Here is a 23136-nt window from a genome sequence, read left to right as displayed (position 1 = left end):
GTGTATGCACGGTATACGGTCCATGTCCAGAAAGGTAAGAAAAACAAAGTAGTCCATGTGACATCAGAGGGTCAGTTACATGATGTCACATGGACTACTTTGAAGATGTCTTTATTACCTTTCTGGACATGGACCGTATACAGTGCATACACTTTCAATGGAGGGACAGAAAGCTGACTAAATCTAAAATATCTTGAACTGTGTCCTGAAGATGAACGGAGGTCTTACAGGCTTGGAACGACATGAGGGTGAGTTAATGACAATTTTAATATTTGGGTGAACTAACGCTTTAAACATATCAGTCTAAACTGTTGAAATTTGAGGTTTCTTCCGAGGAAATAAAATGCATAGAACCCATTCTAAAACACAGATTAACCTTGGCTAAAAACAGTAATCTCCTGACAACATGGGTCATGATCAATGATTCAAATGTTAATTGAAAAAAAAAAAAAAAAAGTAATAAAAAGGACCCACTACAAGAAAGTATATTTCTTTATTGGGAACAATGAACAACTTTCAAAATTGTGCAATACATAAACGCATGGTTAAATAAGCACTCATTTTACATTCTCCAAACATGGCAATAAAATTAGCTCTACTCAAGCTGCATCCCATCCGAGGAACAAGTCAGTCACTGGAAACATGTGCCCCGAAATGAAGCCATCAAATGGAATCTGTTAAAAGAAAAGGAAAATCTCAGTTCACTTTAAACTCAAACCAACCAGGTTATGCATTCATTAAACACGGCCTGCATTTAAATTCTTATATGAATGTGTCTTGCGACAGGATCCAAGCACAGAGAAGTGACCTCTGACCCAGGTTTTAGCAAGAGTAGTTCACTCTACCCTCCTGATATGGCCACTAGAAACACAGACAGCCTCCAGTGGGCAAAGCATAGAAGGGTCTGAAATACAAGCAGAAAGAGATATGCTCAAGTTACTCACCTAATGACTGTAGTTCTTACATTCTCTGCCTTTGCCATTGGCTGCAAAATACGAATTTTGACCAATTACCAAGCATCTTAAAACACAATCATCAACGTTAACCATTATAAAAGTTGTTTCTCCCGACAGGATCCAAAGCAAGGAATGTTAAGCCAATACTTCAGGTTTTTGAGAGAATTAATCTACCCCTCCATGTCGATCATTCAAGACATAATAGGACTTGAATGTGCAATAAAAGGGGTTGACAAAACTATCAAAATAAAAGTAAATAACTTACCAGTTAATGGTTACAGGAGGACTCTTCAGCACAACTGTGGCCTCAAGGCCCAAACCAATAAGAGATCCTACATGTGAATAAAAATAAATAAATAAATAAAAAAAAGACCGTTACACCATACAAACATTCACTAAGTTTACTTCTTTAGCACTGAGCTTTCCTTTAAGCAAGATATAGAGCACAGAGACAAATAATTTCTACTCTTTTGTTAGTCACTGGGACTTTTTAGTTAATAAATGCTTCCTTACCTTTACAGGGAAGACATTGTAGAAACTGGCAAGCTTCTCTTCAGTCAGGGGGTTCAGATGGACAATCTATTAAAACAGATGCAAGTCAACATCAGCAGGCCGCACATTCACCACGTGCGTTACCGGGCAACACGTGGCTCTTTTTTGCAACGTAATAGTTCAAGAATTATGATCAAGGCTTGGCAGCAACTGTACAACATGTTTTATCGAGCATCTTTTGAAATATTTTAATACCTTTCTATACACTTTTAAAGATCACTGTAACTGCTCTGGTAAACTAAACCTGATTATTTCCGACACAACTTGTACATGTTGTGCAAGTATAAAATAAAACATAGGTTCAAGTACGTAAGCAAGAAATTAAAAATCTAAACATAAAACCTTACCAACGCCCATACTGCGTCCGTCCATGCTGTGTCTGCCCGATCGTGTGATCTTTGTGCGACTGTGCAAAAAGCAATGAACACGTGTGGGCGGTGTGAGGAATTGTGGGATATTTAAAGAGACCGCCTCCAGTTCGTTTAAGCGAATCGGCTCCATCAGTTCCTTCAAAAATAAAACCCACTCATGAAAACGCTCGGACGATTCTGTGTGATTGGTTAACAAATCACTCAGTTTCGACTAAAAAAAACAGATCCAACTAAAAAAAACTAGTATTGTTTAATACAGCGATACAATTAATGGTTGGCAGCTGGGCGTATGAGACGGTATGTTCACAAATTATTACTCCAGAAATTATCTTTTTATATACTTTTGCAGTTAAACTGGGCCTAAATTAGCCCATTTATATTTACAAACGTATAAACTGTACTTCATATTAACAGAAAATTTGTCATTTAGTGTTATGCTGTCCACCAAATTATTTTTTTTTTAAATTGAATGTCCTGTGGAGTTGTGAACTTGTGAAATGTGCATTGGGACAACCCTTTATTTAGTAGCGCACTATATTATACAAATTCTATTGGCCACAACGAAAGTTCTAACGCTCGTTTTCGACATTCATTGGTGAAATGATCTGTCAATCAATTGAGCAGCGTTTCGTGTCGTAGACGCCGAAAGAACCAATTGTGTCCTAGTGGGCGGGGTTTGACCGTTAATCCAGGATGTGAATGTTTCGTTTAGTCCGTGTAACAAGCAAAAATGTTTAACATAAATATGTCCTGCATTTTTATTCTTAGTTGCAGTGACCATGAAGAAAACAACTAGACAAAAACCGCAGACGTTTATCTCTCGATTTGTTCGCACTTTGCATGTGTGTAGTGGGGATTGAATGGTCACTGATTGCTGTCCTCGGTTGGGATTGCAGCTTGGCCCGTCACTGTACTGCTTTTACAGTCATGTTTATTTCATAAAGATGGCAACGAGGGGCACCTTATAAACTAAATGACTGTCAGAAACATCGCCTCCATTTGTAATATGGTGAGTATAGCGTGGATAGCGTGCTGGCTTGCTCTTACGTAATGATGATAGTTGAATGGCTTTCCTCACAATCAGGTGCATGACCTCATTATGAGCTGCTGCATGCATTCATCACCAATGTACTGAATCATCTATCATTAATAGACTCATTATTTGCTCAAATATTAAACTGAAACTAGAAGTGTAAGGAATAGCTTAAAATGATTTTACTTACTGGAAAATATGGCAGAATCAGTGATGCCCTTTTTATGTTGTGATAGGTCAGTTAAGTGTCTGTGTTGTTAATCTTGCATTTTACAAGCTAAAAATTGTCTCACTGATAAAGTAGTAGGCTAATCTACGTTTAAGTGGCCTATCTGTAAATTGTTTCACTTCCTTAGATGTAAATATGTCTGTGTGCTTTGCATAGACATTTATTTTCTCTGTATTGTTGTGATGTCATTTTGATAGTTTGAGCATGTTTTGAAAATTTTACTTGTTGAAACGTGTAATATGGAGCTCCTCTTAACAATATAGTTCCCACAAAATGAAAATTGTTGTAATGTACTGCTCGCTCCTTTCTATACAGTTTGAGTGAATGGGCACTGGTTCTTTAAAACTTCCAAAAAGATGAAACAACACCATAAAAGCAGCCAATATTATCTTCTGAAGTCATATGATCGCTTTGTGAGCTGGACTCAAGAACTTGGATAGGTTTTATTTTTGCTTTTATGAACTAGATGTGTTATTGTTAGTATTACGGTATTTATTCATATTTAGAATTAGCTTCTGTTTTTATATTTTCAGTTTTCATATTATTTTCAGTGTTAGTCATTTTGTTAGTAATTTGTCTTGTGCTTTTGTGCTTTTTGGTCACGACTGCACAAAGGATAGAGAAGATCTAAAGTCAAAAGATTGAACAATGTCTTAGATTTTTGGAGTTCATCCCCAAAAAAATCACATTACTTTTAATATCACCATCACTGTAACTAATTATACTATATTATGCAAGAAAGTTCCTACAATGTTGTATTTAAATTCCCTGTAGTGCTTTTCCTTTGCCATTTTAAAAGTTTTAAGATGGCTAATAGGAGCAGAGCCCATAGTGTTTTGTAAGTCTAACAGAGTTGTTTCTGTGGGATATCTGACATTGGCCGAATATTTTAGTGGCAGAAACTAGCCTAAAGCCTATCACCACTGTCATCCTTAGATAACTTGAGGTATTTTGTCAGTCTGAGCTAGATGTGGTTATGAACAGGAAAAGTGAATTATTGCCAGCAAGGCCACACAACGTCTGTCTGCTGTTTAGCACTAGTTATGTAACCAATGACTGGACAGGGTTCATTTCTTCACCGGTGTGTGTTTGGGGCCACATCTTAGTGGCTCATTGACCACAGATACAGGGCAAGCTAATGAAATGTTATCCTGTATGTCTTCCATGTTCAGTTCTGCTTAAATGACCTCAATTAGTGTGTGTTTGGTGCACACACCCGCAGACCTGTCTTTCATTTGAAAACATGGCTCAAATAACTTTGCTTTAATTTGGGAACATAAGCAACATATTGCCTTATAGGTACACCTGTTCAGTTGCTTGGTAACAAAAATTGCTAATTGGCTAATCACATAGCAGCAACTTAATGCATTTTGGCATTTAGATGTGGTGAGGACGACTTGAAGTTCAAACCGAGCATCAGAATGTGAAAGGAGGGGGATTTAATTTACTTTGAATGTGGAATGGTTGTTGGTGTCAGACGGAGATTCTTATTATCAATGTGCAGAAGACAAATCTGCAGCAACTGCATGATTCTATCATGTCAATATGGACCAAAATCTCTGAGGAGTGTTTCCAGCATTTTGTTGAATCTATGCCACAAATAATTAAGGCAGTTCTGAAGGCAAAAGGGGGTTTAACTCTAGGGTTGGGTATCGATTGGGTTTTATTCGATACCGGTGTCATTTCGATACTTTTAAATGGTACCAATGCCTAAACGGTGCCTGAATCGATACTTCTATTAAAATAAATAAACAAGGATAAAATTAAAGAACATTAAAAAGATTTAAAATAAATCCATATCATTCATGCGCTCCTTGATACTCTCATTTCCCAAGCTTCCCTTACTCTAAGGCTAATAAATGTATTTCACAATCTGGGTCATTATTTAATACAAAACCACACATAATGTTTTTACTGTATCTCTGTCTATCACTCTGGTATTTAGTTAAAATGAGTGCTGTTTGTCCCTGTCTTTAATCGGTTCTGTGAATGACTGTATGGACATTCTTTATAAAGTAGCAACAATGTCATTTGTAAAGTACAGTCGTAGGCACATTAGTATTTTCACCCAAAAAAAAGGGTTTAAAGCCAGTTATTTATATCTTTTGCTTTAGTATGTCAGTAGGAAATATCAGTTTACATTACCAAACATTCATTTTGCCATTAATTTTAATAATAATCTAGTGAGATTGTTAAATGCACAAGCAGTCTGACAACAGACTACCTAAGACTTTTGCACAATAGTGTATGTATAAAGTAATTAGATTAAGTATATTTAAATAAGTATTATTAAAGTATGCGTTCATATGTGTTAAAGGCTTGATTGTTGCTGGAGTAAACCGCTGTGGTGTGATGAGCGAAAACTTTACAGTAGATGAGAAACTGATTGCTCCCTTGTGACCTTTTGTAAACTGTATTTATGACAAAGAACAGCACAGATACAGATATTCTAACAATCTATCGATAAACACACACTTTGTATCCTCTGTCTGCGGCTTGAAGAGCATTCTGAAAGATGGGCAGGAGACTGGTCTGCCACCGTTTATATATGAAATCTAAAGGAACTGACTCTGAGGCGATCATAAATTTGTGTACAGTTTATGGAGCTAAATGCTATAGCCCCGCTAAAAAAGCCTAGCGACGACCATGCGTCTCGTGTACATTTCAGAGAACAAGGACAAATATTTCAATCGGTTGCTCAGGCATTTAAGAGGCTCCGAAATCTGCGTTCTTATTCGGTTCGGTGCATACCAGTTCCATAGGTACCAGTGCCATATTGGTACTGTGTTTCGGTACCCAACCCTATTCAACTCGGTACTAGCAAGGTGTACCTAATAAAGTAGCCAGTGAGTTTATGTTTGTGTATATGCTCATTGATGTGCTTTGGAAGGTTTCTAATCTAATCAGAAACAAATGGCCTAGCTGACAGTTGTATGTAGACAACAAGAAAATATCCCCTATAAAATGTTGGCAGAAGTATCTTTACATTGTTTAGCCAACATAATGGCAGTTATGGTAATTTAAAGCCTTTGAGCTCAGAGGATTCAATAGCCCTCATGAACGAATGCAATCCATTACTTGCCTGTTGTTATTTATTGTGACCTAAAAATATTCAAGCTTTTGAGTCTGTCTTACACAATGGCGTATTTATATTTCAATAGGTTATTAAAATATATTAGTGCAGGAATTAAAGGTCTTGGTGGATTCCTATTTCCTACGGATAAAAAGGTTGCTGTCTCGGTTGGGTTAACCACAAAACTAGACAATGCACAGAGACAGAGAGCAGCTATTATGGTCAGTTATGGTCTTGAATTCACTGGTGTATGACTTTGATCTCTGGATCTGATTGTGGTATTTAGTCATTACCTGATCTGCTCATTCAGAGTCATCCAGAGAAATCTGGGTTCTAAATACGGCTGGACCAGAATATTCTAATCAAACTTGCTTATACTACTCTTTCAGCTATTAAAATAGTTCAGTTTTCTATAGTGCTGGGCGGTTTGACCCAAAATTTATATCACGTTTTTTTTTTTTTTCAAAATTATACCGGTTTATACCGGTGACGCTAAAGCCCGTTTTGAATAGAGGTGCCAGCACAATCACAAAAATAGCCTACACTGTCATTTTTGCTTATAAAAGTGAGAGTAATACATCATTCAGCTATTTTTTTTCATCACTTATTGATTGATGTCTAAAATATAAAAATTGGGAGAAGCCTTAAATGGACCGAGGGGTATAAATAAAAAAAAAAAAAAGTCAAGGCCGGTCGGCCCAGGCTGAAATGCAGGGCGCTAGTGTGCCAGATATGCTATTAGAAACTGTAATAGCACAACAGCACATCAAGTTTGAAAAATCATGTTGGTGTAAAATAAACAAGCTGCTTTTATCCCCCATGCATGTTAATCAGTAATTTTACACAAGATAAAAAAAAATGTGCAATTAATTTGCTTGAAAATACTATATATACTATACTATATATATATATATATATATATATAAAACCGTATAGTAGCCCAGCCTAATAATAATTTGTCTACATTAAAAGTTTTGCTCTTAACAGACCTGTGTGTTTTGTATCACTTTTGCAGTGTCCATTCTCGTATCATATAAGCCCTGCCCGCGTGAGGCTCGCCGCTTCTGGATCGCACTGTTCTGTAGTTTATTAAAAGCTGATTTATTCTGAATGTGTGCTGTGTCCATATTGCACCAAAATGTGACACTGCACTCCTTTCGGTCCGCAGCAACACATCCGCCATGTGTGACGTCGACTGGATGAATGGTTCTTGACATAATAAAAATACAAACGGACAGACAAACACACAGAGATTCCTGCCTGTATTAGAGAGGAGAATATGTTCAGCCCCTCCCTCCGAAGCTTCAAATATTCGGTGTTGATTACTACCAAAGCTTCTAAGCTCAAAAAATGGTATTCAGACCAGCCCCAGTTATAAAAGGTTATAAAAAATGTTTTTTTTTTTAAATGTTTTTGAAAGACGTCTTTTATGTTGAGCACAGCTGCATGTATTTGATTAAAAACACAGTAGAAACAACTTTTCATATATTTTAAATATCATTTATTCCTGTGTTGGCTAATGAATTTCCAGCAACCATTATTAGGTTAAGTAAAGGTAGGCCTAAGACTTTCTTATTATCATCATCATCAATGTTGAAAACAGTTTGTCTTAATATTTTTGTGGAAACTGATTGTTTTTTGTTGATTGATTGATTGATTGATAGTTCAAAATAACAGCATTTATTTTTATCCATATATCTACATACATATATAACATTTTATACATATATAAAATATAAATATTTTACAACAATATAAATGTCTTTACTGTCACTTGATCTTTTTTTAACTGTAGTGTGACTGCAATTCTTTAAAGAAATAATGTGCAATATTAGTTCCCTGCGAATGCTATCTTTTTTAACATTTTTGAGGGCATTCCATTTTTATTATTATATAATCACAAATTACTTTATAATGTATATGTAAAACTACAGTATTTCAATTAAATCTCTTATCTGAAATGCATTCTACATTCATTGAAACTGATTTGTAAAATGGCTTGGGCCATTATGACCACCGTATTTACATTTGAATGAATATATAAGACAAGCCTTTAAATCACTTTCTAATTTTTTCACATCCACTGACATTTCTGACCCTGTTTTAGGTCAAACCTCAGAGGATGAATAAATATTATACATAATGTGGCTGGTATCTTATGAACACTGGTTTCAGTGTTACTTGAAGATAAACTGTCTGGAGTCCCATTGTACTGTGACTAAAGTGAAACTCTGATCTTGACCCGCTGATTCAGTTACATTCTGTCATGGATTCTTATCCAGCATCACTTCCTGCTTAGTTGTTCTATCCATTATTAAGGCTTTGTGTAGTGTATCTGTTACAACTTCAATTTCATCTCATTCAGTTGCTGATAAATTGAACCATTACAACACTTGATCCTTGAGTATCAGTTTGAATGGTTTGGATTTCAAAAATCATATGCCTAACTGCCCATGGATTTATCAGGAGTTGAACATGGTTATTGTTTGTATATATAAAAATTAATAATAATACGTTTTTTATATGTTTCGAAATGACAAAAACGGAGAACACCTCTCTGTATTCAGTGTTATCTTGAGTATTTATTGATAGTATTCCACTCTTGGCATTGACATGTAAATTAAGAAAGCTTACCAGGCATAATTATGTCTTACCGACTGATAATGATAATGCCATAAAAAAGCAACCAACTGTAGGTCATTCTGTCATTTGTAGCATCATATACGAGATGAGTCTTTCTCCAGCTGAGGTTTCATCTTGATTTTGTTCCTCATTTCCATTTTGGTGGCTTAATGTCACTTCATGAAGTTTTAGAGAAAACTTTAGACATAAATGCATTTAATTATAGCTGTGAGTCTTCTTACTTTGTCTTAAAATGTGATGCATGAGAATGAATATTCAATGTAAAATTAAAGTGTAATTGCCAAGTCTTTTATTTCTGTCATTTCAGGGCACCAATGCCTCTGCTCTGGAGAAAGACATCGGTTCAGAGCAGTTCCCCATTAATGAACACTACTTTGGATTGGTCAATGTAAGTATCCTCAGCACCAGACTAACCCTTAAACAGACACATGGCTTCACACATGAGCCAGAGTGGTGAAGACCTGTTTACGGAGGAAAAAAATATTGTATACACATGGTAATGGTTTGCATATTTGTTCAGTGAAACATTGAGTAGCTTAGTTTTCTCATTTTGTTTTTCATGCCTAACAACATTATTGATTGTAAATCTGAGGGACACCACAGCATCAAAACAATGAAATGTTGCACTGAGTGGGCAAAAACCCATTTTATTTGTTTTGTTTTTTCAACAGAAGCGAGTGGTTTATTTGTACTCTTCATGCAAAATGTATAAGCATTTGATTTTCACCACAGAACATGTCAGCTTGACTGAGCAGAATTTCTTCCTGCTGCCATCAGTGCGGCTGGTATAATTAATGTACATGTTACTGTTCAGTCTTAAAGCTGAATCTTTCAGGTCAAGCTGCCTCTTTGTTTTGACAGAACAGTTAATTCACTAATTCAGTGAATCGTCAGGAGATCCACAGAAATCAGGTCACAGTTGTTATTTTTCTTACTGTCACTTATTTCGTTTAGAAAGAGGTCTTTCTTAGTTATTATCATTAATTTTTTTATGTATTTAGATTCATAGGAGAATTGTCAGTCAGATCTAATGAGTGTTGCGTTCATTTTAATTAAGATTTTACTGCTATCACAAAGCGATGATAAAACAAAGCGATCAAATTTATTGAGAGAGTTGTTTAGTGTATCCAAAATGAATATATTTTAGAATGACGCACAGACAAACTGTGGCATTGCTGTGGCCAAATTTATATCTGTATTCTTTTTACATTTATGGATCAGGGTTAAATATGAAACTTTGTCACCAATAACACAAAAAAAAAAAACATGCACCATGATGACAGTTAAACTATTTGAATTCTAAATATCATTCTTAATTGAATTCTCAATAAACAACAAATCTTAAACAACTCCATTATCAGTATGCGTGAACAGGAAAGGCCTTTAGAGGGGAAACACTGCTCTGTTGTCATTTGTGGTAACAGCAAGTGCTGCTCTTTCAGCCCGTGCAGGTCATGTTTTTAAAGAGCTTTTGATTCCACCATTAGTTTTTCCCAACCCTTTTATTTGCTTTAGTGGTTTTTCTTTCTTTATTGATTGTAAATGTCCAGTGCAGATCCACATTAGGTCGGGATCTCTGTATTTGACCCGTGTCTGCTTCTTCCTTGGCACATTTCCAGCATGCAATTCAGATTTTATCTCTCAGTTTCGTAGATCAGATTTAATTGTGTTCCAAATGTTCTTTGATTGTTTCGCGCTCAAGGGTTGATTAACTCTGAAGCCTGAATGAATTCTCTCTGTTTCTTTTCCTCTAGTTTGGAAACACGTGCTACTGTAACTCAGTGTTGCAGGCTCTGTATTTCTGCCGGCCGTTCAGGGAGAATGTGTTGGCGTATAAAGTCCAGCAGAAGAAGAAAGAGAACCTTCTCACCTGTCTGGCCGACCTCTTCCACAGCATCACCACACAGAAGAAGAAGGTGGGCGTGATCCCTCCCAAGAAGTTCATCTCACGTCTGCGGAAAGAGAATGGTGAGGGAACCAAGTGATCGAGGGTTGGATGGTTAACATGGCCTAGTTAACTACTGCTCATACATACCATGCCTTAACCATTATGAAGGCAAAAAAAGCATCCAAAGTAGCTGTGTATTTTGATAAAGTAAATTTTTTTGCAAAATCTATTATTAGACATTTATATATAAATATGTTTTAAGAAGTTAGCATTTTTATTTTACAAGATTACATTAAAGTGGTCAAAAGTGACAACTTTTACTCAAGTGAGTAAAAAAAAAAAAAAGAGACTAGAGTTAATGGCTGCTGAAAATGTAGCTTTTTATTTTAACATATTCAAATAGAAAACAGTTTTTTTTAGATGTAATACAATTTCAGAATATTACTGATTTTAATTTATTTTTGATGAAATAAATGCAGAATTAGTGAGCATATAAGACTTAAAAAATCTTGAACATTAATATATTTTTGGAGGGCTTTTAGTATCATAGAATTTTTCTAAATTCCTAATTTTCCATTAAAATTTTTGTGGGTTCCTTTTTAATTATTGAATTAATAATTAATAATAATAAAAAAGCATTTAGAATCAAATCTGTTTTTAGTTTTTCATTTTATTATATTTAATATTTTTAGGATTTAGGATCAGAACTATAGTCACTAAGTTTATATATTCATGCAACACACATCTTTTTTTGCCAAATTCCTTGACATTCCACATTAATATGTGTTTTAATGATTCTGTGATTATTTCTGTGTAATCCGCATCCTGGAAATCATAGGTCCTTAATTCCTGTGGTGTCATTTGCCAATCGGCTTCATCACAACATAATTTTCTGAAGCATTATTATTATTAATCACAATGCCTTTACGGCTCAGATAATTGGCTTTAAATCTATGTTAGCAACTGAGTGCTCATAAACAAATTGGCAGATTTCAAATTACATACTTTCATTGTGATACCTTCATGAATGCAATAGATTGCTCAGAAATTCATGGAACAACATGTTTTCAGTGTTGACTGAACAAGTGACGCATTCACAAAAGTAAGAGAGACTGTATTTCTTAACAAATTTTTCCTCCAGATAAAGTTAAATACACTGTCTGCTCTGGCTGAGCCATCCATTTTTCTACTAATATGTCAAGCCAGAATTTCAATGAACTGCCAAAATATTTTCAGATTCACTTGGTTGTTGCAAATACTGTGGGTATAGAAAAGAATAACCCCCCTTCTTTTTAAATAATCACAGTTTTTGTTTTATCCAGCTGTATTTATTCAGTGCAACTCATAACGTCCAAGTGAAAGATAAAACACCATCATGTCAAAAAGTTGGAAAAAGGATCACCCCCCTGTGTTAGCATTTTTTGTTGAACCACCTTTTGCTATAATTATAACCTTTAGTCTTTTGGGATATGTTTCTGTCTCTACTAACTTTGAAAATCTAGACTTTGCAATATTTGCCTTCTCTTCTTTGCAGAACTGCTCAAGTTCATTTAAATTTGATGGTGAGTGTTTGTGGACTGAAGTCTTTAAGTCATTCCACAGATTTTCAGTGGGGTTTAAGTCTGGGCTCTGACTTGGCCATGCAACGACATTCAGATTTTTTCTCCTTCAACCACTGTGTGCTCAGTTTTGCTGTGTGCTTTGGTTCATTGTCATGTTGAAAGGTAAACATTGTTCCCATTGACATCTTTCCGTCAGAGGCCAGCAGATTTTCCTCAAGAATTTGATGGTAATTTGCTTCATCCATTTTTCCTTCTGTCCTGATAAATGCTCCAGTCCCTGCTGCAGAGAAACACCCCCAGAACAGGATATTAGCACCTCCATGCTTTGCTGTAGGAATTATGTTATTTGGATGGTGAGATGTACTAGATTTCTGCCAGATATATCATTTGGTGTTTAGGCCAAATAATTACATTTTCCGTCTCATCTGCATCAGAATCTTCTAGGTGTGTTTGGCAGAGCTTAGTTGTCACAGCATGTGGTCTTTCTTGAGGATTGGCATTTTTCTTGCAACCCTCCCATACGAGCCATATTTGTGGAGAATCTGTGATATTGTTGTCACTTTGTCATAAATTCCTGCAGCTGCTTCAGATTTGCTTTAGGCCTCTTGGTGGCCTCTCTGACCAGTTTCTTCCTGGTTCTTTCATCCAGTTTGGAGCGACGTTCTGATCCAGTGAAGTCAGTGTTGTACCAGATACATTCCACTTCTCAATAATAGACTTCACAGTGTTTCTAGGCATTGATAAAGCCTTTGAAACTTTTTTGCATTCATCTCCTGATTTGTGCCTTCTCACAACTTTATCCCAGAGATCTTTTGACAGTGCCATGCCAGCCAAAGTTGATTGTTTGCTTCAGTTGCACTACCAAGGACTGAAATGCTCCAGGAAAGCTTGTTTCATGCTGAGCTCATCAAAATAACCACAGCTGATCACAGTTGAAATTCAAATGGCTTTGTGTGCCATTGAGAAGGTGACTAGCTACAACTGATTGTGTCATGAAGTAATTTTTAGGAGGTGGGGTGAACGTTTTTCCAACTTGGAGTAAATATAGCTGAATAAAACAAACTGTGTCCATCTTCCTTTCAGGCTGTAAAGCAGGGTTCCTCAAATTTTGCACTGGAGGGCCAATGTTTTGCAGAGTTTAGCTCCAACCCTGATCAAACTCCTCTACCTGTGATTTTCAAATGATCCTGAAGACATTGATTAGTATGCTCACGTGTGTTTGGTTAGGGTTAGAGCTAAACTCTTCAGGAGAGTGGATCTCATGGGCCAGATTTAAGGATCCACCACAAAATTTGATTATTTTAAAGGGGGTGACTCTGTATATGCAAAAAAAAACATGTTTATGTGTATATGCAAAGTTTGATGGTGAAGATGGCAACATGAGTTTTTAGGCAACTACTAAAACAGTAGCTAGCGTTCAGACAGAAGACTGTGTAAAATCAAACATGTCTATGTTAACAGTAAGCCTCTGTGCGATACGCTGAATGAGAAGCAGGTGTAACGGATCAGGTGTGTGTGTGTTTTGAGGGAGAGGAGAGGGATAATATCTAGTATAAAAGAGGATTTGTTCTTCGGTCTCATTCCAGAAAAATGCTCTCACTATGAATTAACAATACAGACCTCTATCAGAGAGACATCACTTCACCAGCTATGCACTCACTCACACAGTTAGTTATATGATTGCACATGCTAGACAAGAGTTAATTATATTTTTAATAGAGTTAACTGAAACAGCCCGAAGAATACAGGTTTTTAAAATGATATGCGCTAAAGAAGTAATTACAGATTTGAAATATTTCTGTTTTCGCTCTCTGATTCTTCCTGTAGACCTGTTTGATAACTACATGCAGCAGGACGCCCACGAGTTCCTAAACTACCTGCTGAACACAGTGGCTGACATCCTGCAAGAGGAGAAGAAACAGGAAAAACAGAACGGACGGCTAAAGAACAATGGCACTGCCATCACCACGGACCCCGAGCCAGAACAGAACAAGACTGAGCCCACCTGGGTTCACGATATCTTCCAGGGCACGCTGACCAATGAGACGCGCTGTCTCAACTGTGAGACGGTATGAGTTTTGCTATGTGAAGTGTTTGCTCCATAAACAAATGCGAATATTGTGCTGCACTTCAGTTTACATACCCCTCGCAGAATCTGCAAGATGTTTCTAATAATAAAAAGAATGATCCCGTATATATTGTTTTGTATTTTGTTATACTATTTATTGTATTATTTAGTTTTTATTAGGGCTGGTCATTTTATGCGTTAATTAGATTAATTAATTATGGAGAAAAACAACGCGTTAAAATTATTAACGTATTTGACGCACTTGCCCCGCAGTTGATATATGTGGATCATCTGCCATTTCATACAGTCCATTGATGACAAATATGAGGCAGGACAACAACTTACTGCGTGACGGAGCCTAGAAAATGTCCCTAAAATTCAAGATAGGGGGCAAAATGCTCCTGTTTGAAATTGTCTCATATTTACATCACATAGTTAAGAAATATCGCACGAGCTGTAGGCTAAGTACAATATCACATGAGTGTAAATGTGATACTCATCGTATACAACAGTTCATTAAGAAGTTAATATTGTGTTATATTAGACACAATGTTGTCTGTTTTGCTAAATTTTGCCAACCAGAAGATAAAGACAAAGCACAACTGTTCAACCCCAACCAACACTCAGCGTTATTTCATTTCTTAATCCACGCTTTGAACGAATTTGATGAACCATTTGGCGTGTTGAACCATTGGTTTATGCGTTGGCTTTGAAGTGGTGCTGCACAGACCTATCTGTATGACATCAAAATACCGCAAGAGCGATTCAATAGCACAAGTAGCCGTATGCTCTCTAAAGCTCTTGCGGTTCTTTGATGTCACAAACCGATCGGTCTGATGGTGATGATCCGCTCGAACAAGCCTAATGATTCAATGAACCATTCATAAAGAACCATTTACTTCACTCCTGAATGAATCAGCCTTTGGAACAAATGAAATAAATGAATAAATGACTCGATGACTTAATCATTAAGACATTTACCACCACCTACTGGCAGTTTTAGTTTATTCTTTAGTTTATTATTTATTTATTTAATATTTTCATAGTAATAATGGTAATATTAAGAAAATAAATTATTAAAGTTATGGTTCACCCAACCAAAAATGACAATTATTTCATAATTTACTCACATGGTCAAAAAGAGTATATGTAATACATTTTACTTTGCACAACAATGACTTTAAATGATCTTTTGGGAGTAATTTCTCCAAATTTGATGCGCGATTAATTAGGTTATTTAATCACCACATCATGTAATTAATTAGATTTTTAAAAAATGTATCGCTTACCAGCCCTAGTTTTTATTTTATATAGCTATTGAAGTCTGTTTCTGTGAATGGATTAAAAAAAATAAAGGTAATTGTGACTTTTTAACACAAAATTATGGGATATAAAGAATTGTAAGACAGAATCACAATTACCTTTATTTATTTTTTATTCCATGAAACAAAACTCAGAATTGACTTAGAATTCAGAGGAAAAAAAGGTCCAAATTCAGATTTTATATCTTGTAATTCTGTATATATATATATATATATATATATATATATATATATATATATATATATATATATATAAATAAAGAATTCTATAAAATGTATAGAATCAGTAGGAAAAACAGGATAATTTATTTTTAATTATTATTTAATAATCTTTTTTTTTTTTTTTTTTTTGTCTTGCAGAAAATTCTGAAATATGTTTTGCAGTATCTTCAGGGACAGTAAATAAATGTAAATGTCATAATTTAAAAATTAAATGTAAAATAAGCACTTTTTATGACTTTAATATTAATAAAAATAATATATAATTAAAAACATTCTAAACATCTGAATTTTGCAAAGGATATGTAAATTTTTTTTGCTAATTTTTTTGCAAAGTTGTCTTCTGTTAGACAGCCACAAAATATTATTGTGAGTGGTCTTATACAACAACAATCGACCAATCGTTTGGACTTTGCAGTGTCTCTCTACCATGTGGCCCACTTTTCAGTCTTTTCTGTTAAATAACCGACCTTTTCTTTGCATTAACACATTGCCACTAGAATGCAGTTGAGTGCTAACACGCTGTCACACGCCTGTGCTTTAACACATCCTCGCTTGTGTCTTTCTACAATATGTGCAAGACAACAGGAGACAATCAGGTCAACAGAGTGCAACCGTTGACCTTAAACAACTGAAACCATTCGTAGAAAAGGGTCGCCAACATGCATGACAAACATCTTTGCAGAAATTAGTTCCCACTAACTCTGCCCCTTGAAGATGCTTGACAACTAATATTGTCCCTGCGGGTGGCGAGATCTGTTTCTGAAGAGATGTTTTCTCTTCTTTCCCAACACATAAGTGTTTTGTGAACTTGCATGCCCTTTGTTTTTCCAGGTCAGTAGCAAGGATGAAGACTTTTTGGATTTGTCTGTAGATGTTGAGCAGAATACTTCAATAACACACTGTCTCAGGTAAACATATACACACTGCATATATCATAACATGCTAATGTACACAACCAGTTGTTTTCCTCATTAGTCCTTCCCTTAGATGTGTTTTGTCTGATGGTTTACAGGGACTTCAGTAATACAGAGACCTTGTGCAGTGAGTATAAATACTACTGTGAAATGTGCTGTAGCAAACAAGAGGCACAGAAACGGTGAGTTTCAATGTGTCAGATACACAAAACCGTTAACAATGTACTCTGCCTCAGCTATGAAAATGCATTGGTGATGTTTTATACACTACAATATGAATGTATACGTACTAATCATTTTGTTTTATTATCATTTGTGTATGTCTTGTAGTATGCGTGTGAAGAAGCTGCCCATGATCCTGGCTCTTCATCTGAAGCGCTTTAAGTACATGGAGCAGCTGCATCGGTACACTAAACTGAGCTACCGTGTGGTCTTTCCACTGGAGCTCCGCCTCTTCAACACCTCCGCAGATGCCGTCAACCTCGACCGCATGTATGACCTCGTCGCTGTGGTGGTCCACTGTGGCAGGTATGAGAACTGTCAAACATGTACTTCTGCAACATATAAAAACAAACTGTCTTAACACTGTCATGTACATGCCATGTACAATTAAGTCAAATGTTATAAATACTGACCTTATATGCAGTCTATATACCGGTAATATATTTGCCACAGTGTGAAAGTACACTTTTATGGTAATGTTTTTTTTTAAAGGGGGGGTGAAATGCTATTTCATGCATACTGAGTTTTTTACACTGTTAAAGAGTTGGATTCCCATGCTAAACATGGACAAAGTTTCAAAAATTAAGTTGTACGTTTGAAGGAGTATTTCTCTTCCAAAAATACTCCTTCCGGTTTGTCACAAGTTTCGGAAAGTTTTTTTCGAGTATGGCTCTGTGTGACGTTAGATGGAGCGGAATTTCCTTATATGGGTCCTAAGGCACTTCTGCAGGAAGAGAGTTGCTCCCGTATAGCAGAGTATTGAGAGCAGAGGCATTCAGTGATCAGAGCGAGAGCGTCGCGAAATGTCACAAAAGGAGTGTGTTTTTGGTTGCCAGGGCAAGACAACCCTGCACAGATTACCAAAAAAAAACAGCATTAAGGGACCAGTGGATGGAGTTTATTTTTACAGAGCATCAACGGAGTTGTGCAAGTGTTTGTGTTTGTTCCCTGCATTTCGAAGATGCTTGTTTTACAAACAAGGTCCAGTTTGACGACGGATTTGCGTATCATTTATTTCTTAAGGATGATGCAATCCCAACGAAAAAGGGTCACGATCGTGTGTTGGAACCGCAGGCGGTGAGTAAAACTGCTTCAAATATTAGTAATAATAGTGTTGTTAACTTAGCTATCGGCGCGTAAGCGCATCAAGTAAACAACATGTGATGTTGTCATCAAACTGCACTTTCCACATGTACACCTTAAAAAAAAAACAAAAGAAAAAAGACGACATAAAGTGGAACTTTGTCATTTTCCAAAACCGCTAAGCAAATATATACAGTTTCAGTACATACCACATAGAGACGTTGTTGCTGATGCTGCTCTTGTTAAATTTCAGCCTCTGGATCTGATTCTGGATCATAAATATACGCTGAATCTGACTGTCAGCCATGGTTTGTTTTGGATGTGTTTTTCCTCACGGTGTCACAGCTCCCAGACGCTCTCAACGCAAAAGCCTACTCGCGCTCCTGATTCTTTAGCTCCGCCCACACGTCACGCCTCCAGCCGGTCGTGTTTTTCCGGGAACATGAATATAATAAAACTAAAGACTTTTTGGAGTTATGAAGGATGCAGTACTACTCTATAGGTACTCAAGATTAACAGGATATTGAGTGAAAACGAGCATTTCACCCCCCCTTTAAGAATAAAGCAGGATAAATTAATCATAAAAGAGAAATGTACAAAATAATAATAATAATTTTATTTATATTTTTATTTTATGGTGATTTTGTTTTATGGCCTAAATATTTAAAATATAAGTTGATTTCCTTCAAAAGTTTAAACAATGCCTCTGTAACTGTGTGTGTTAGTGGCCCAAACAGAGGGCATTACATCACCATCGTGAAGAGTCATGGTTTCTGGCTGCTATTTGATGATGACATTGTGGAGGTATGCAACTTTTTTATATATATGTCTATTTAAAAGTTTGGGGTCAGTGGGATTTTATATAAAGAAATTAATAGTTTTCACAAGATTTCAGAATGCAAGAAATTTATCAAGCGTGATGGTAAAGAAATGTTATAATACAGTTTCCACAAAAATATTAAGCAGCACAACTGTTTTCAAAATTGCTAAAAATTAGAAATGTTTCTTGAGCAGCAAATCAGCATATTAGAGTGATTTCTGAAGGATCGTGTGACACTGAAGACTGGAGCAACGATGCTGAAAATGCTTTGCATCACAGGATTGAATTACATTTTAAGATGTATTCAAATTATAAATTGCAATAATATTTAACATTTGTGCTGTATTTTAGACCAATAAATGGAGCCTTAGTGAACAAACATGACATCTTTCGTAAACTTTTTTTTTTTTTTTTAATGTTATCCCAAACTTTAGATTGGTAGCAAACAATCAAATTATAAATCCTAATGCATGCAGAATACAACGCTCCTCTTTTCTGCTTTTTCACTCCATTTTTTTTCTCTATCTGTTCCTTTCCATTTCTCTCACAGAAAATTGATGCACAGGCGATAGAGGAGTTCTATGGTTTGACTTCTGACATTTCCAAGAACTCTGAGTCGGGATACATCCTGTTCTATCAGTCCAGAGAATGAAGGAGCAGAGGAGGGACGCGAGAAGAGACCAAAAGGAAGGGTATATGTGAAGATGATATCCACTAGATTCCTTTTCCACATCCCTCTCCTTTTTCCTTATCTCATTCTCAGGGTCTCCAGCTGAGACTAAGTTGCCAAAATCCCTCTGTAACCCCATTTTGCCAATATGACATTTCCCAAAATTTCAATTTTTCCCAATCTCGCTGCACCCTGGGGGGAAAAAAAACACCTCTTCAAATCTGACCCTCAAGTCAGTCACCTGCATCTGGAAGGCACTTTATAAACAAAAACGACAATAAGTAACACAAAAGCAACACAACAAAAATCACAACATTTTCAAATACAATACTTGTGGAATCAAACTTGAAGGAATCAAAAAGCTACAAAAAGAGCAAAGAGTCCTGGTACTCCAGCAAGAGTCACTGCTTCTGTTTGTTTAGTGCCCTGGAAAGTGCCTCTCATCTTGGGTATCTGAAACCAGGAGGAGGGTTTCTCTCTCAATCTCTGGCTTAAGGTCATGGAGCCGTTTCGGGTCCCTTTAGATGTTTCATACTGTGATGCCTACTCATCAGTCGTCCTTCATACGACTTTTACCCAGTAGCTGGTGAATCCACACATCCTAGTTCAGTCATTGGGAGCTGTTTGCACTGTGTAACAATTTGTTTTGGATTTTGGCATGTTGTGGAAATTAGATTATGGTTCTGAGCAGTCTGTTACATGAGTGAGCGTGTGTGTGTGTCTGCATTTAGTCATGCAGGCAGCTGCTGTGATGTGACTGCTTTTCATCCAGAAATAGTTGCAGTCTTGTTACCGAGAGAGTTTTCAAAAGTTGTGCGATTTGCATTCTTTGCTCTTTTATAGTAACAAAGAAAAAGGGCAGAAATGCAAGGCTGAAATGCTGCTTTTGTCTTCTTTCCATTCTTATCTATCACTGTTGTTACCTTCCATTGTAGGTAATGGCCTTACATAGACACGTGTGTTAACAGCCTTGCAGTCAACTCTTGTTAAGTTCAACCAAATCTGCCGGTCCCAACTGACTTCTAGTTTCTAGTTCCTGCTTTAGTTACTCCAGGTGGGTTGAATCCATCTTTTTTTTTTCTCCTAAATAGATGTTGTAACTTGTAAACATGGTCATTTTTTAAAAGCAAAATCATGTGGCATTTAATTTTATCATTTACTTTTAGGTGCTAAAGGTGTAGTTCACCAAAAATGAAAACTTGCTGGAAATTTGACTCATCCTTATGCCATCCAAGATGTAGATGAGTTTGTTTCTTCACCAGAACAGATTTGGATAAATTTAGCATAGCATCACTTTGCTAACCAGTGCATCCCTATGCAGTGAATGGGGTTATTGTGATGTTTTTATCAGCTGTTTAGACTCTCATTCTCCACTGGTGAACAAGTGATTTAATGCTGAAAATCTGTTCTGATGAAGAAACAAACTCATCTACATCTTGGAAGGTCTGAGGATGAGAAAATGTTCATTTTTTGGGGTGAACTATCCTTTTAATATATGAAAGTTTTGGACACAGATGTGAGATCAGTGGTAGGAGAAACTTGAGATGCACCAGTCTTCAGATTGCTTCAATGCTGTCAGTAAAGTTTAGGTTTTATTGAAGTATCTGACAGGTTGTTGCTGTTACAATAAGTGGCATTTATCTCGGAGGGCCTTTACTATGTAATATATGTTGTAGAGTCAGGAGAGAATCTGACTTCAGGTAAATGGGGAACTTTATAGAAGGCGATACAGAAACATACTGATAATCCTGACATTTAATTTTGTACATAAATGGGAGAGATTGACCTGAAATGGTCACCGAAGGAAAACAAGGTGCAATACAGGGACGAGATGAACATTCCACACTCATTTTACACCAAAATTGCTACACATTATTTTTTTTATAATAAACTAAGCTTATAGAAACTCTTAACAACTGATCGGTACTCCCATTTATTTAGTGTATAGCTTTTATTGTTTTAATTTTAGGAAAATATATAATTAACCATTTTATTCCCTCAGAAATCATCATACTCTTAAGGAATAGTAGTTCACAGCTGAAAAACATGATTTATTTTCCTTTTTTGTCCGTTCACATCACATTCATTGTAACAATAGAGTAAGTGATTAGAAGGAAAAATAATGGATTTATGATATTGGTTCATTCATTCTAGGTCTGTGGTCTGCATTTTCACACTCCTCAAACAAGATTATGTGTAATTATATATTAAAGCCACACTACATGCAATATAGATGTATGAACACTGTGTAACAACTGTGAGATTGACTATGCAGTGTTTGTGTTTGTCCTGTTGTTCCCTGAGCCTTGACAAATGCTGACTGATTATTTGGACTGTTCTTTCATTTGTAGTTTCCCAGTGACGCCAGCAAAGTGTTGTTTTTCAAAAAGAGGAGCATATGTGGTTGTTTGAATATGTTTCATTGGTACTAAAACCACATATCTCTTCCATGCCTGTTCTTTTGGCTGGTTTGTTAAATGATCAAAATCAACAGAAATGTGCCAAAATTGTAATGGGAAACACACATTCCTTCAAACTGGAAAATGAAATAGAAATTTCTGCGTCATGAAACTGTACATAAATATTATGTAGACATACTGGGTCAGAAATAAATTCTATTTTTTTAAAACTATTAAAATTGACCTGTTATTCGCATGGGGAAATCATGGTTAAAAATGAAGAAATGAAAGCTGATGAGTGTTTGTCAGAGATGGTCTGAATTCAGTCAGGTCTCTTATGGTGACCTGGATCATTTTGAAGTTTGTTAGAAGAGTAGCCTAACCTAAAAGTACTGTAACTGCTTAAAACTGTGAAATGAATCCCCATACACATGAACATCTGGATATGTTAAGATCCACCTATTATACTGTCACTTTTCACAGTTACACACCTTGTATGCAAAAACACACCTGTCTGTTTTGTCTTCTTTTAATGTGTGTATTTTTTAGGTCCAGGAAAAAGATGTACAATGTGTGTGTTTGTGTGTCTTAGAGAGAAATGCCAGGACTCAAACTCAAATGGAAAGTGTGATAACTGTAAGTGCACTTTATCATAGCAGAACCAAAAAGGTTTCAAAAAGGAACTGGAATCCTGACTGAGATTCTTTTGGTTTATGTTCCTTTCCTCAATAAATTAAACACAACTTTACCAGCTGTGGCTCAGTTTGTTTGTTTGTCCTCCATGTGTTCCTTTTAATTATTCTCCAGCTTTTTGTGGCGGACACATCTTTTTATTTTCCTCTTTGGGGTGACTAATAAGACAAACAATGACAATTGTTTGAACAGGAAAGAACAGGAGCAAAGAACAGGAGGCAGAGGGAGTGAAAATGGAGATGGAAAGATTTATCAATCGATTGAAATGACGAGAAATGAAAATATTGTTTACGGAAAGTCATTTATGAGCCTAAAATGTTAATGCATCAACCGCAACAAACATTTTTAGGGATTTCCTGAGGGAGATGTTTGACTTCCTGTGTGTGTGTGTGTGTGTGTGTGTGTAAAAACAAGGG

At 36.1% G+C, this 23136-nt stretch overlaps 1 protein-coding gene, 1 long non-coding RNA gene and 2 other non-coding genes across 4 annotated transcripts; 1 reads left to right on the top strand and 3 right to left on the bottom strand.

Moving 5' to 3' along the window:
- Positions 1-474: 474 nt before the first annotated feature.
- Positions 475-2297, bottom strand: LOC113063313 (uncharacterized). The gene is made up of 5 exons (XR_003278659.1): positions 1856-2297; positions 1470-1535; positions 1222-1288; positions 945-985; positions 475-674 (listed from the first exon to the last, which is right to left on the bottom strand). It is a non-coding gene; the product is annotated as an uncharacterized LOC113063313 (long non-coding RNA).
- On the bottom strand, positions 769-891 carry LOC113063534 (small nucleolar RNA SNORA26). Its single transcript, XR_003278719.1, has one exon. It is a non-coding gene; the product is annotated as a small nucleolar RNA SNORA26 (small nucleolar RNA).
- Positions 1056-1176, bottom strand: LOC113063533 (small nucleolar RNA SNORA26). The gene has a single exon (XR_003278718.1). It is a non-coding gene; the product is annotated as a small nucleolar RNA SNORA26 (small nucleolar RNA).
- A 233-nt stretch (positions 2298-2530) lies between the features above and the next one.
- On the top strand, positions 2531-22775 carry LOC113063312 (ubiquitin carboxyl-terminal hydrolase 46-like). Its single transcript, XM_026233616.1, has 9 exons — positions 2531-2888; positions 9165-9245; positions 10612-10825; positions 14135-14376; positions 16751-16827; positions 16932-17015; positions 17164-17361; positions 18864-18942; positions 19509-22775. Exons 1-9 carry the CDS (start codon positions 2853-2855, stop codon positions 19608-19610), a joined length of 1113 nt encoding a protein of 370 aa, XP_026089401.1. The 5' UTR covers positions 2531-2852; the 3' UTR covers positions 19611-22775.
- The last annotated feature ends 361 nt before the right edge of the window (positions 22776-23136 follow it).

The sequence above is a fragment of the Carassius auratus genome, chromosome 45 (genome assembly GCF_003368295.1).
Source record: "Carassius auratus strain Wakin chromosome 45, ASM336829v1, whole genome shotgun sequence".
NCBI lineage: Eukaryota > Metazoa > Chordata > Actinopteri > Cypriniformes > Cyprinidae > Carassius > Carassius auratus.
The sequence above is the reverse complement of the archived record's forward strand: the minus strand, read 5'-3'. Positions and strand labels throughout refer to the sequence as shown.

Excerpts from the sequence above, each read along its gene's own strand:
- LOC113063312 (XM_026233616.1), top strand. The coding sequence starts at position 2,853 with ATGACTGTCAGAAACATCGCCTCCATTTGTAATATG. Across the intron at positions 2,889-9,164 it reads TCGCCTCCATTTGTAATATG|GGCACCAATGCCTCTGCTCT; the intron begins GTGAGTATAGCG and ends CTGTCATTTCAG. Across the intron at positions 17,362-18,863 it reads GTGGTGGTCCACTGTGGCAG|TGGCCCAAACAGAGGGCATT; the intron begins GTATGAGAACTG and ends TGTGTGTGTTAG.